This window comes from Argentina silus (assembly GCF_951799395.1).
Source record: "Argentina silus genome assembly, chromosome: 6".
Taxonomy (NCBI): domain Eukaryota; kingdom Metazoa; phylum Chordata; class Actinopteri; order Argentiniformes; family Argentinidae; genus Argentina; species Argentina silus.
Window position 1 is genome coordinate 17,228,545 of NC_139660.1, and position 13,664 is coordinate 17,242,208.

General features: G+C 42.9%; 2 protein-coding genes across 2 annotated transcripts; both read left to right on the plus strand.

The window, feature by feature from the left end:
* Positions 1-471: 471 nt before the first annotated feature.
* Positions 472-2,029, plus strand: LOC310806132 (14 kDa phosphohistidine phosphatase). The gene is made up of 3 exons (XM_083672115.1): positions 472-668; positions 1,386-1,510; positions 1,723-2,029. The coding sequence occupies exons 1-3, from the start codon at positions 524-526 to the stop codon at positions 1,813-1,815; spliced, it is 363 nt and encodes a 120-aa protein (XP_083528241.1). The 5' UTR covers positions 472-523; the 3' UTR covers positions 1,816-2,029.
* Positions 2,030-5,026: 2,997 nt separating this feature from the next.
* Positions 5,027-13,640, plus strand: firrm (fignl1 interacting regulator of recombination and mitosis). Its single transcript, XM_083671396.1, has 23 exons — positions 5,027-5,086; positions 5,588-5,676; positions 5,882-5,986; positions 6,175-6,315; positions 6,439-6,601; positions 6,750-6,834; positions 6,998-7,136; positions 7,463-7,546; positions 7,657-7,721; positions 7,876-8,024; positions 8,431-8,560; positions 8,769-8,955; positions 9,351-9,433; positions 10,041-10,092; positions 10,413-10,502; positions 10,594-10,779; positions 11,043-11,159; positions 11,258-11,353; positions 11,519-11,629; positions 11,770-11,874; positions 12,007-12,087; positions 12,182-12,316; positions 13,265-13,640. The coding sequence occupies exons 1-23, from the start codon at positions 5,050-5,052 to the stop codon at positions 13,484-13,486; spliced, it is 2,652 nt and encodes an 883-aa protein (XP_083527522.1). The 5' UTR covers positions 5,027-5,049; the 3' UTR covers positions 13,487-13,640.
* The last annotated feature ends 24 nt before the right edge of the window (positions 13,641-13,664 follow it).

Below are 13,664 nucleotides of genomic sequence, written 5' to 3' on the forward strand. Positions count from 1 at the left end.
ACTCTAGCCATCCGTGGATTGGTGACCGATTTGATTGTACATCTTTTATTTGTTTTTCCCTAAAGTGTGGAATAAAGTAATTAGTTTTTCCCTAAAGTGTGGAATAAAGCCACATCATTGCTATAACCGTGTGCAATCAATAACGTGTTTTTAATTATTAATAATAATAATTTCGATACATTTAACTATTTTTTCAAAGTAGCTTTAGTTTGACAAACTGTATTTCTCTCAAGGGTAGCTTTGGTGTAGTTTAACTTCTTCAATTGTAAAGTAATTGGTAATTTGGTTAACTACATTTTCTGAGTAGCTTCCCCAACACTGTATAAACTGGAACTCATATGCTTTTCTAATCTTTGATTAAATATAGTGGCCTACTGCAGTAAAGCTCTAGCACTTTAAATTGGGGAACACGCCCTAAACCCGATAAGGCACTGAGCACTGCACACGAATGCTGTCTGTCGTTGGCAGAGGAGCAGTGACAAGTTTGCGCTTCTCAAGTGCGGTGCGAATCGTCACAGTCGCAATGGCAGACGCTTTGACAAAAGTCCCCGACGCTGAAATCGATTCAGAAGGGACGTTTAAGTATATTTTAGTGAGGGTCAAAGTTAAAGATGGAACTGAACTAAAAGATATAGTAAGAGGCACTCAAAGTGCCGGCAAGTATCACAGTAAGTTCGCCGTGTTTTTAGGCTTTGCAGCTTTGCTTTTTGCCGCACAGCCCAGTTCTCGTGTTAAGTTGCTCTTGCTGAGCCATCGATCGATGGCATGTCACACGCGAGACACATCACTTACTCCTTGTACATGTATTGAATTGCATTACATTGCAAACTATTAGAATTGTAAAACGTTTTGTAAGGCCTACCACACAAAAACCGATGCACACACCTCAAGCGTTCTAGCGTATGCGCCATGCGCTATCGACGCAGTTTCAAGTCAGGCAAAATAGCTACCATGAATAGAAAAAAAAAAGAATGTGGCTAACAGTGTCAAGAAGGGCACGATTAAATCAGGATAAGAGAGTCTACCAAATGACCAAGACAATGTAGGCCTAGCCTACATTAGTCCTGTAATTATAGGTGACGGACAATTACATTAAATAGAAATTATGTCAAACCTCAGTCAGTTTGAGGACGTATAATATATGCCATTTAGCTGACGCTTTTATCCAAAGCGACTTACATTGCAGTGAGTGCATACATTTTTCAGTATATATGGTCCCAGCAGGAATCGAACACACAACCTAGCGCCATGCTCTACCAACTGAGCCACAGAGGACCATATGCCTGATTGAGTACCTTGGCAGACAAACTGATTGTATCCCTTAGTCTAGACAATGTATTCTTGCCCCTTACCCCTTCATCAGTTATTCTTGATCTGATTTTCAGAACATATATTTGAGAAGGTTGACCCAGCCATGCAAGCTTTGGGACTGGAGTGCTCCTGTCTTGGAGGAGGGAAGATTGAGCACAACAGCAAAGACAAAAAACTCCGGGTGTTTGGGGAGTCAACTGTAAGTGCATTTCAGCTTACCTGTCATAAGTCAATTTCATGAGAGGCCCACCAGCATACACATAGAAGAGAAAAACATTTAAAAATTATAATCTCATCATGTCATTTTTTATTCCTCAATTTCACTTATCTGAATCACTCTTTTGGTAAGTTAGATTCAGTGTCAACCTACTGTACTGTAACCTACCTTACTATTTTCACCACCTGTTTTAGGGCTATGGCAAAGCAGACCACTCAGTATCTGTGGAGAAGCTGAAGAGTGTCTTTAAAGACTATGAGATCACCTGGTCCGATGACACAGAATAGAATGGAGCATGTACAATATTTCACCCTTTTCTGTTACAACAGGCCAACATTTGTCTCTACTCAGATATGGATATCTAACAGTCATGAATAAAAATGCACTAAATGCTGTGGATAAGTGGACTGCAGTACAATACATTATTTTGGTGTCAGAATCTGGGTTTCAAGTATGTTAATGTATTCTGTAAATAATTGAAATAAATCAATTTATAATTTACCCAGTTGTAGCTGAGTTTGTCCGTTTTGAAAATTGTTGTGTTAAATGATATGCAGTTAGTATTCACTTAAAACGGTAACGTCTTGACCATCAGCCTTAATGGTGGATTTTAGAACTGGAGACCATTGGCCAAATGTAAAGTCCACACAGGAAGCTGTGTATGATATGAAGAAAACAAAAACATATCCTGTTTCCTTCAGGGAAAGTTTTTGGGGAACCAGAAATAGAGGAGAGTCCTGGACATCCTGTCGAACTGTGGTTGACTCTGTCGTTAATGTCTTGAAAAAATCTAATTTGATGTTTTTTCTCAATCCCATTTTATATTTCAATATCTATTAGGACTCACAGAATCCCTAAAATCATGAACAAAGTGACATTTGAATTTGGGTAAAGCTACTGGAGAACTCAATGTCTCATAGTCTATTTCTAATTTGGAGTCAAGAAAAAGGCATGATAGTCTGCATTCACCCTGTCATTAGTCACCTGGAGGTTTTATTCTCAGGAGCTACCAGTTACAGTAAGTCTATTTCAGAGAAACGGAAACCCATCAGATTCTGTAGCACACCAGAATTCCTCATTACAATATAGTGGAAACATGTGGAGGAAAAGTGGTCTCCCTTGAAACAAACATTGGCCGTCATCAGCAAACTTCAACAGAAACACTGCACTCTTGCAGGTACCCACTCCCAGCGGCTGTAAAAACATCTTCCCTCCTGTTTCCACACTGAGTTCCCTGGCCAATTTCCTGCACACTGATAAGAACACAACCTTCCTATTATATACAAACGGAAGATTTCCACAGTATTTCTCAGTATACTATAGTTTGAAACACTTTGACTATATAAAATTCAAAGAACAGATAGAGGATGAAAGAATAAGTCTTGTAACATCTGTAGGCTACATTTGAGAAGGAACATGGCTATAAACTTGACTCAAATCTGAAAGAAGAAGCTCATTAAACATTAATTGACTCCTGTTTCCTAAACAGGAAGTTGAGCCTTTCCTGTACAATAACAGCTCACACCTCAGGCTTAGGGAACAAAGGAATAGCCAGAGGGAGATGGTTTTCAGAACCACCCAAAGATCTTATCATAATAATAGCCATTTATTCAGTGATTAGAGTGATTGAGATTAAACAAATCACTAATGCTAGACATAATACACAAAAATCACACACGTGATGCGGTTACATAAATATTCCCAGTTATTTTGTTTAGTTTAGTTTGTTTAACAATTGGAATCAAGCACACATAAAAACAAAATTAAAAATGTTTCATGAGGTACATAAATAAAATGATATTACACAATAAAGTATAGGGCTTATTTTCATTGTGATCCTCTTAAGACAAGTTGGCTTGGCAAGATTGGCAATGAAGTATCGCCAGTAAAAACATAGTAGAAGAAGATACCTAAAGTTGAAGTTTGGAACAAAATACAAAATATGCCATAATCACTCTGTCCCTCATGTTTTTTTCTGTGCTGATTTGGTGCCCATTTGTTGACATTAGTATAACCTGTCTAAATCTTCGGCATTATTAAGATCACTAATATGGACATTTGTTTGGATCTGAGTCGGTCTCAAGACGTATAATATATGCTAAATGGCATATATTATACGTCCTCAAACTGACTGAGGTTTGACATAATTTCTATTTAATGTAATTGTCCGTCACCTATAATTACAGGACTAATGTAGGCTAGGCCTACATTGTCTTGGTCATTTGGTAGACTCTCTTATCCTGATTTAATCGTGCCCTTCTTGACACTGTTAGCCACATTCTTTTTTTTTCTATTCATGGTAGCTATTTTGCCTGACTTGAAACTGCGTCGATAGCGCATGGCGCATACGCTAGAACGCTTGAGGTGTGTGAGTGACTCATTTCCTCAGGTAATTGTGGAGATAAAGATAGTATGAAATTCCTTCTATTGTTCTCAACTTGTCAACCATGGAAGAGCTGGAGACAGCCAAGACGGAGACAGACGGCCACAGCCCACTTATTTACGGGATGAGGCGATTGAGATCTAAAGATGTCGACGAGGCATGACGTGACGTGACATGTAGTCACATCCCATCACATCTAATCACATCCCATCACATGTAACATGAGTAGCATGATATCATATCAGACATAATATCAAAGAGAGTTTAAACTATTAAAACCTCTCGGGTGATATTGTGTCTCTCTTTGTATGATACATTTTTAATTTAGAATTTGGAATTTAACTAATGTACAGTGGTACATTTATAGCAATCATTCAGTCACTGGATATACAGTATGTTTCATAGGTGTTTGGCCATTGTAGTATATGATTGGTTGAATACACATCACTCACAGCCTTTTGGCCAATCAAAGGCTGGTAAGTAAAGCAGCCACATCCGACCCAAACAACACCACGCGCGAACCTTTGAGCATCCGTTCCTGAAGTGGAAATTAGCCTGCGAGCTATTTGCATGTTTTTCTAAACACGCTACAGTTAATGTTGCGGTTCAATAGTGAAAAAAAAAAAGTATTTTCGTGGACATTTTTGAACTGTTAAAGGAACCAGCTGCAAGGTAACCACAAGTAGCTAGCGAGATAGAAACTGAAATCTGTCCAGATATTTCTGACTAGCTAGCAGCTAAGGAAGAGCAATGTTGACTTGAGCCTGCTCCCTAATGTTACTGCACATTCACAGTATCCACGTTTTTTTCGGGACTCACTGTGGAATATGTTATTTTCTATGCAGGGACACAATCTGGCGAGGTGTCACTGTCAGTGTCACTATGTCGCAGGCCACACTGTTGGAGGAGGTCGTCCAGTGGAACCAGGACATTTGTCGACAGCAGCTCAAATCAGTCCTGCCCAAACTCATCATATCTTTTCATGTACCTCTTTCTACAGAACGCAGGACATAATTTACTTAGGGTTTGAAAGACATTAGTGTTGGGTCAATACATAGTATTGCAGGGTGAACTAGTGTGATGTATTTAAAGTCATAGTGCAATGCTCTAACTGATCCTCCTTAACTGTGTGTACTCCATGCATCAAAACGCAGAGAGCTGGGATGAGCATATACGTAAGTCCTACGTGTTGATTTGTAATATGATTTGGTGTGCTGTTTTTTTTTTATATGTATAAGCAGACAGTCTGTACTGTCACAGTTTGCTCCAGTATGTTGTCATTCTTTCTTGACATTAGGCCTTTTCACACTACACTTAGCCTAGGGCTAAGAGAGCTTTTAGCCTGGGGCTAAACTACTGTTCACACTTGCATATTCTAAAGTGGGCTAGCACTGATTTTAGCCAAGGGGATAGCTGACCCTGCTCTGGAGCAGGGTTAGCACCGACTTTTCTGGGTTAACCCCAGAAATCACACAACAGACTGTGCCAAAATAGTCAGTGTAAAAAGGGGCCAGAGTTATCTTCAATTGAATGCTATCATCCAATAACACTTAGCCCAGGGTTAACAAATGCATGTATGAATTGAGGGTAAGATAGCCATGGCCCAGTCTTAACCCTAGGCTAAGAAACTGCAGTGAGAAAAGCCATATTATGTCTTGTGTTTTGTCTCCTGACAGGTGTGCTGAAAATCATCACAGACATGTTCCTCCCTCACCTTGGCCTATCAGAGATGGAGGATGAGTGCTTCTCCAAGGTCTTACCAAAGGTGCAACAATGTTCCTCTCGTCTCCTCTCTTCCACTCAAGTATTTTCTTCACATTCATAAGCCTCAAGTGTGTGTGTGTGTGTGTGTGTGTGTGTGTGTGTGTGTGTGTGTGTGTGTGTGTGTGTGTGTGTGTGTGTGTGTGTGTGTGTGTGTGTACGTGTACGTGTACGTGTACGTGTACGTGTACCTGTTGGAATATCTGCAGGTGGTCAAGATGTTTAACAGTCTGATGGAGGAGATCACAAACCAAGTTGGAGGTTTGTCCAGTCAGAACACAGAACTGTGTACTTTTCTGAGGAACATTCTACAGGTTTGTTCTGATTGGCTGATTGATTTTGTGATTTTTCTTATTTAATGACAGACAAGACAGGATGCTTTACACATAAATTATTGTCTGATTTTGTGCTTGGTTGTTATCGACTGTCACGTTGAGGTGTATTGGATACATACAAATGTGGACATCATTATTCAGAGAGGATCTATTTGCCAACTCTTCAGGTAATGGTGCAGGTATTGGAGGTCCTGTCTGGCTGTGTTCGTCATGTCTGCTCGTTTGAGGAGGCCCCTGCCCTTGATGCTATCCGCTCCCTTCCCTCTTGCATCCTCAAAGTCCTGAGGGACACCTTCCAGCACTGCAAGGTAGAACATTGATTTTCTATTGCTTCCTGTATGACCATGGGAATTTTGAGTTTTTGCTCCACCAAAAAGTGAGACTACATACAACTGGGGTGTCAGATTCAAACGTGTAACTCTTTTCCTCAGGAGAGCGAAGTGGTGTATTGTGGGCGTCTGTCTCTGGTGGGTGACCTTCTGCAGGCCCTGTTTAAGGAGGCCTACTCCCTCCAGAAAGGCCTGATGGAGCTGCTGGACAAGACCTCCCTCGAGAACAGCGCCTCAGAGGAGGAGGTCTCTGATGTCATCACAGGTAGGTGTGCGTGTGTGGACGGACGGACGGACGGGTATTAGAAGAGTCAAACAGAGGGCTGTGTGTCTGTCTGTATATGCATGTATTTTTTTATATTATCAATGATACTAACTGTGATGCTCATTGAAGGTGTGTTCATTACCCTCAGTGATTCACAGTCTCCTGGATATATGCTCTGTGATCTCAAACCTGGACATCGCACTGCATGCCAACACATGGAAATTCATTGTCAAGTAAGTGTAGAACCATTGACATTGAAGCTCACTTACTTCACTGCACAGCATGTATGATAGCCTACAGCCATCTGTTATCTGATTGAAACCGGTTGTTTTTAGTTGCATCATGTATTGATGAATTGGATTATTGATTGATTGGCTGATGAATTGATCTGATCAGGCAGAGTGTGAAGAATCAGTCGTTGGTGGAGGAGCGGCTTCGTCACGGTGACATCACCACATGTCTGTGTGATGACCTCCAGGCGTCCTTCCACAGCTGCCTGGAGCTGGCAGAGCAGATCAGACAGGCTGGGTTACAGGTATGGGACATCGTCAATACTCTTGGTAATAGACAGATGCAGCATTCTGTATTTCAATCTACTGGCAGTTTTCAATACACATTTGTGCACACGGACAATGCTCCCGAATGTGTTTCAGGTGGCTTGCAATATGGCGTGGGTCCTTTTAGGACAAAAGTGTAACATTCCAACACTACGTGACCGTAGATCGCCTACCGTCTTTGTATCCAATGATATTAGTTTCATAAATGTGCATTTGGTAAAGGGGCAGAACCAGGTGAAACAGTCCCCTTGATAGATCGGTTGTTTCCTCCTGTTGAATTGCTTATCTTTTGTATTTTTCAAAGGCACACAGCCCAGAATACAAGTTGTTCCTGAAAACCACAAAGATGTGCAGATTTTTTGCCAACACATTAGTTCATTACATAAAGGTAAAAGATAATACTTTTCTTGTGACAACCCTGTATTTTATTTGGCTGTTTACATGATTTTGACCCTGCTGTACAATTCAAGCTCACGTGAGTCACATTCACCATTACAGGAATTTAAAGCTTTTCTGTCGAAGTCTTGCGGTTGCTTCCATCAACTCTACCTCCAAATCATCAGGTGAAGTTTGATTTACAAGTGAGAAAGTGACAACTGCACTACAACTGACAACTTAGATTCATCCTGGCATTACTCCAAAATGTACTAATACACACACACACACACATACACACACTCTCTCCCTTATGTTGATGTTATTGTCTTCTCCCCTCAGTAAGTTTCCCCCAAGCCTGTGTGCCCCGGCGCTCCCCTCCCCTCTCTCTGAGGAGCTGAATGTGTCAGCTCTGGTGCCCATGGACGCCCTGCTCTCCCAGCTGTTCCCCCTCAGACCCTTCGCTGAGGTCGTCTTAAACCCCAGCCAGCGTGAGTCCACCGACACCTCTGCCTCCTCAGCACTCCTGGGTCCACATGTTGCTTGACTTGCTGTCAAATTTTACCAAAGAGATGAGGAATGCTTTCCTCTGAGGGGAGATACTTATTATGTAACACAACAACTTTCTCACACAAACACATTCACAGTACTCGTAGGCTAAAGCTGCCAAATGTTGCGCTTTAAGGAAACACATTTGCTACCTTTTTAATTTTGCTGTCAGAGGTCAGCTTGGAACACAATGCATTCAAGATTCAAGATTCTTTATTTGTCACGTGCATACAAGTATACAGTGAAATGCAAAAGTGACAGTGCCACAGAGTAGTGCAACCCCACTAGCCCCCCCTCATCTTGAGTGTTGGACTCTTCGTGATCTTTGACCTGTTTGTGTGTATGTAGAGTTGAGTCCCGAGTCTGAACTACCTCAATGTCTTCTGCTGGTGAATGTCATGGGGCAGCTGCGCTCCCAGCCAGAGGAGGTGCTGCAGTTGTGGTATGAAGGCAGTCAGTTCCCAGAGGAGGCGCCCAGGTAAGCCCCCATTCACCCACCTCTCTGATATGCACATTATCAAACATTGACAGCTGTTAGAAATGTTACTTAACTTGAACATCTGGCTTTGTCAATTATTCTTGGTGTCAGCATTTTTGGTAACATGCCATCGTTCTGTGACATCTCCAAAACAAGGCCTCTTTAACCGGTGTCTGCTGTCTTTCTTCTTTCCCCCTCTCGTCTTTAGGCTCCCTCTCTTCCGGGCTGTGTTCCAGAGTTTCCGTCGGTGCTGTATGGAGAGGAGGGTGCCAGTGCTGTTGCCGGGAGTGATGATGAAGGGTCAAGCCCAGGGGAGGGTCTCCCTGCACCACCATGTCTGTGTGCAGCTCTGTGCCTGCGTGGCAGCAATGCCTCCTCAACACTTCCCCCTGCTGGTGAGGCCCATATACTGTATGTTCTCATTAGAGGAGATACAACTTTTGAGTTACACAACTCAATGAGCTTGGTTAGTGGAAACCAGTTGAATTTGTCTGATAGGTATGTACTGCATCCTGTCTCTTAAATGTTGACATGGGATGTCCTGTCATTCATCATGTCTAGCAGAACCTTTTTTTCGGTCATTTTTTTCTTTCATTTTACCTCTCTTTCATTTCTCTCAATAAGATGAAAGTAATACTGTACTATGGTAATAAACTGTCAAAGGCCACATTTGGTAGCTTGCTTGTTCTTTATTATAACTTTTCACTTTGCTTTCTTATGCCAACATCTCTCTCTCTCTCTCTCTCTCTCTCTCTCTCTCTCTCTCTCTCTCCCCCTTTCTCTCTTCTAGGAGCGCTGTCTGCTGGAGGCTGTGCTGCAGCCTGACACCCAGACGGCCCTCCTGGCTACTGACGTGTGGTGTTTCATGGCCCGGTAACGTCTTTGAACATACCTGAAGATTATCTCAGGAATTGAATTAAGTAAATTAGATTTGATCCATGGAGCCTGGTGTAAATGGGGACTTGGAGAGACTGTTTCTGGTGCATTCCAAGGATTTACTCTATTACCCAAGGATGTGCTAAATTATTCAAGATTTAATCCAATCACATACTACTTATTAAGGGGTATACTCAGCAATAGGACGTTACCACAGGAAGTTGGATGACTTTAGAGATGAAGGTCTGATGTTGCATGCATGTTTCAGATTCACCCAAGCAAGACGTTTCACTCGCTAGCGATTCCGTAGGCTCACGAGCAACATGACAGCCGTGTGACAAAAGGCTGTTGAGTGAATTGTCTTGCTTTACACTAACTATCTCTGCCGGTAGTTGCCCCGCTCTTTCGTGGCTATGTCATATCTCTTAAGTCTACCTTTAATCATCTAAGTCCCTGTGTAAAACACATATACTGTACGTCTACATTCATGGATTTAAAGTGTTTACAGAGAAACTCCTGCTTGCTGCATCTTTCTATTAGAAGATAGGTGCTAGTGTCGCACTACCAGCGCATAGAACACACGGTGACTCTGTTCTCTCTGCAGGTACGGGTCAGCAGAGCTCTGTCTGCATCACGTCGTCCTCACGGTCCAGCTGGTGAGTCTAGACCACAGGGGTCATGACCTTTCTCCCTGTCTATGACCTCTCCCCAGTGGTAGAAATCTATCTACAAAAATCTCTTTTTGTGGGCAGGGGGTCAGTAGGTGGTCCCCCCAGGCCTCAGTGGCACCCGACAGAGGTGACAATTGGTGTTGGTGGATCTGGGGGAATGGGACACCTGTCAGTAACTGTGCGTCATGCAATGGGGTGGCAATAAACTGAAACTCACACATTTCCATACTTCCTCACCTTTCCCTTCCCTTCCCTTCCCCTCCTCACCTACCCACACCTTTCCCCAACTACCTCCCTGTCCCCAGGTGAAAGCGTGTCCTGAGGAGTGTTACCAGCTGTCCCACCTGGGCCTGCTGCTGAGGCGAATGGTGTTCCTCATGACACCAAACCACCAGGTCAGAGCTCAGGGAACAGGAATGACTGGTTTCAGACAACAATGTTAAAAGTGTCTTTACATGGTGTGGGTGTTGTGTGTGAATGTGATAGATGGAGCTGGTGGAGCAGTTTCCCCCCTCCCAGGCAGAGAACCTCCCGGTGTGGCGCCACATCCACCTCAGAGCCCTCTCCCACGATGCCCGCCAGTTGGTCGACAGAGATATCGTCACCCTGGCTAACGCCACTGTCACTGACTGGCATCAGGCTGGATGCAAACTGGGACAACTTGACAAAGTGGTGAGGAGAATGACCTTCATTACCATTGTTTGCAGTTGCCTTGGGACTCTACTAAGTAGGTGTTGAATAGCACGACCATGACCTTCCTCAAGTGTTCACAGCAGTGTAAACAGATTAGATAAGGTCATTGTAATAAAGGGCCATTATTTCTATATTGGTAAAAACACACACGCACAAAAGCACAACACACATAAGTTGACGCTGAGGTAGTCATTTAAGAGTTAGTGCTTTTAGGTTGTTTATGACCTCCCTGTTCCCCCCAGAACATGGCGCTGTTGTCTCTGCTAGTGGTGGTTCGAGGTGAATCTCCAGAAGGGGTGTGTGCGTCCTCTGCACTGAAGATAGTCACACAACTCTGGGGTTGCATGTGTCCCAACCAGGTGAGGGGCATGGACACACACACACTCACACTCACACTCACACACCTTCACCTTTCATTTGATTGTATGCCAACTAAGTATCCCTATCCCTCTCTTAGGTGCAGGCCCATCCGGTCATCCAGCATACTCTCCGACTTCTCCTCTCAATGTCAGCCATGTTGGTAAAGAACATTGACCCACAGGTCATCTGCCAGGTATCCAACCTCCTGCTGATGTGTTTTTGACTCCCATCACACAGGTTTATAGAGACTGTTTAATGTGAATCACACACTCCTAGCACCCAACTGCTCAAGGTGATCCAGTACCCATTAGTGAGGCCTAACCATGTACCCTACAGAGATTGTTATTGTGTGCTTTAGGCCCTTGCCTGTGTGGGTGCCCTGGTCTCCGAGAAGTGTTGTGACGTGGTGTTGGCAGCTCTGGACTTCCTGGCCTCTCTGGGGAAGGTGTTCATCCCTTCAGATAGCCAGGTAATACAGTACGCTCAATGTACCTACAGAAATATAATAAACTTCAGTGATTATAGACTATTCAGTCACTCTTAATCGTGTGTGTGTGTGTGTGTGTGTGTGTGTGTGTGTGTGTGTGTGTGTGTGTGTGTCCCCTACAGGGCCAGGTGCTGCCCAGGCTGAGTGGTCTGTTCGGTGCTCTTCTGGATGAGAGGTCCTGGCTGCTACACCAGCATGCCCTTGAGGCCTTCGCCCACTTTGCAGAGGTGGGGCTTGAATTGTGCTGTATCTTTTAGCATTCCTCTTAGATGCTAAAATTCATATTCCTCCAGAATAAGTAACGTTATTTTCACTTATATGTATTTACCTGGTATCAATGTGTCATTTTCATGTTGAAGATCACCAATCATGAGGAGGTGATCTCCCAGAGTCTGGCCACAGAGGAGACCAAAAACAAAGTTGTGAATTTTCTCAGTAAGGTATGGAATGCCACTACCACCACCACGTTCAGTATTATCATGATCTGAATATAACAAAAGACACAAAATGGAACAATTACCCGTTTTCTTCCAGACTGTTAACGCTCAGGAAGCAGTGGAGACTCGGCTGGAGAGGTTACAGTTAGAGACGCCTGTTATTGAGCAACACAATGAGAGGCTGGAGACCAGTGAGGAAACTGCTACTGATGAGCCTACGGCTGACTTAGAGGTGAGGGATGGAACCCTAGCTCCAGCCCTAAAACGACCTCTAGCCCTAAAGGGACTTGTCTGATCACCATCCCTTTGACTGAAATCTAACCCTAACTAAACCCTAAACCTTACCTTAACTACATTTTAAACAATTCGGAAATTCACCATAAGTTTGCTGGTCAGTCGTGTCCCCTCAGTGGTACCGTTAGGGACCTATAACACACTGAATCAACTATATTTTTCTGCATTTTTTCTTCTGTTGACTCTACACTCCTAAGTTTGGATTTGAAATCAAACATGATGAGGTTAAAGTAGAGATTCTCAGCTTTTATTTGATGGTATTTGTGTACGTATTGGTTTCACCATTCAGAAATTACAACCCCGTTTCAGGGTACCCACAAGTGATGGGACAGATTTATCATCAAATGTCCAAATTAGGCACTCATGTTTTAATATTTGGTCGACAATCTTTTGCATGCAATAACTGCCTGAAGTCTGCGACCCATTGACCCCACCAGACTTCTGATTACCATCAAATTAAAGTCTGAGAATCTACACTTTAACCTCACAGTAATTGTTTGATTTCAAATCCAAACTTTTGGAGTGTAGAGCCAAAAGAAGAAAAAAAATGCTTCACTGTCCCATTACTTACACAGGGCACTGTAGTTATAAGTGTGACCATTTAAGATCAAGTTAATTTTGTTGCCAGATCAACCCCACAATAGCTGTTGAGTGATTGTTTGGCAGAGTTTTTAGATTATGATTGAATGTAGTTAGTGTGATACATGTTTCTAAAACTAATATTATTTCTGACCAAGGTCCAATATGTAGGTTAAATATGGTAATATTCCGCAAGGAATCAAAGCTTCCTCTACATTTGTCACCAATGTAGTCATATATCAGTGCAATGGAGGGAGTAAATCATTTTCGATAAGCCTTCATGACTTGACTCATACCTCCCTTCTAGCCATGTTCAAAGAAAGCACGGCTGGAGACCACTGCTGAGGAGGAGTACAGGCGCTACCTCCAGACAGCTGAAAGTGCCCTGAAGGCCTTACAGGCACTAGCAGAGGGGGGCCTGGACACTCCCAACCCTGCCTCTGCTCCACAATGGGTGACATCCAAACTGGAAGAGCTGCAGATGCTGATAACCCAGATCAACACGGCCTGGCCGGCAAAGAGCGAGTGACTCATTCCCCTGTTTTTATAATATTATTTACCAAACTACTGTTTCTCTTTCTTTTTCATAATTTTTTGAACCAGTGTCCAGTTGTGATAAATCTGTCTGTATGTGTCACTAATGTTGTTGTTTCTGTTTTTCTACTTGAATAAATACAACATACTAGAGAGGGATACGTTATTTAATT

What these genes read in the sequence shown, in the direction of transcription:
- LOC310806132 (XM_083672115.1), top strand. Translation starts at nt 524, where the DNA reads ATGGCAGACGCTTTGACAAAAGTCCCCGACGCTGAAATCGATTCAGAA. An exon ending in AAGTGCCGGCAAGTATCACA is followed by an intron (nt 669 to 1,385) that starts GTAAGTTCGCCG and finishes TCTGATTTTCAG; the next exon opens with AACATATATTTGAGAAGGTT. An exon ending in GGGTGTTTGGGGAGTCAACT is followed by an intron (nt 1,511 to 1,722) that starts GTAAGTGCATTT and finishes CACCTGTTTTAG; the next exon opens with GGCTATGGCAAAGCAGACCA.
- firrm (XM_083671396.1), top strand. Translation starts at nt 5,050, where the DNA reads ATGCATCAAAACGCAGAGAGCTGGGATGAGCATATAC. An exon ending in CTCTACCTCCAAATCATCAG is followed by an intron (nt 7,722 to 7,875) that starts GTGAAGTTTGAT and finishes TTCTCCCCTCAG; the next exon opens with TAAGTTTCCCCCAAGCCTGT. An exon ending in CCTTCGCCCACTTTGCAGAG is followed by an intron (nt 11,875 to 12,006) that starts GTGGGGCTTGAA and finishes TTCATGTTGAAG; the next exon opens with ATCACCAATCATGAGGAGGT.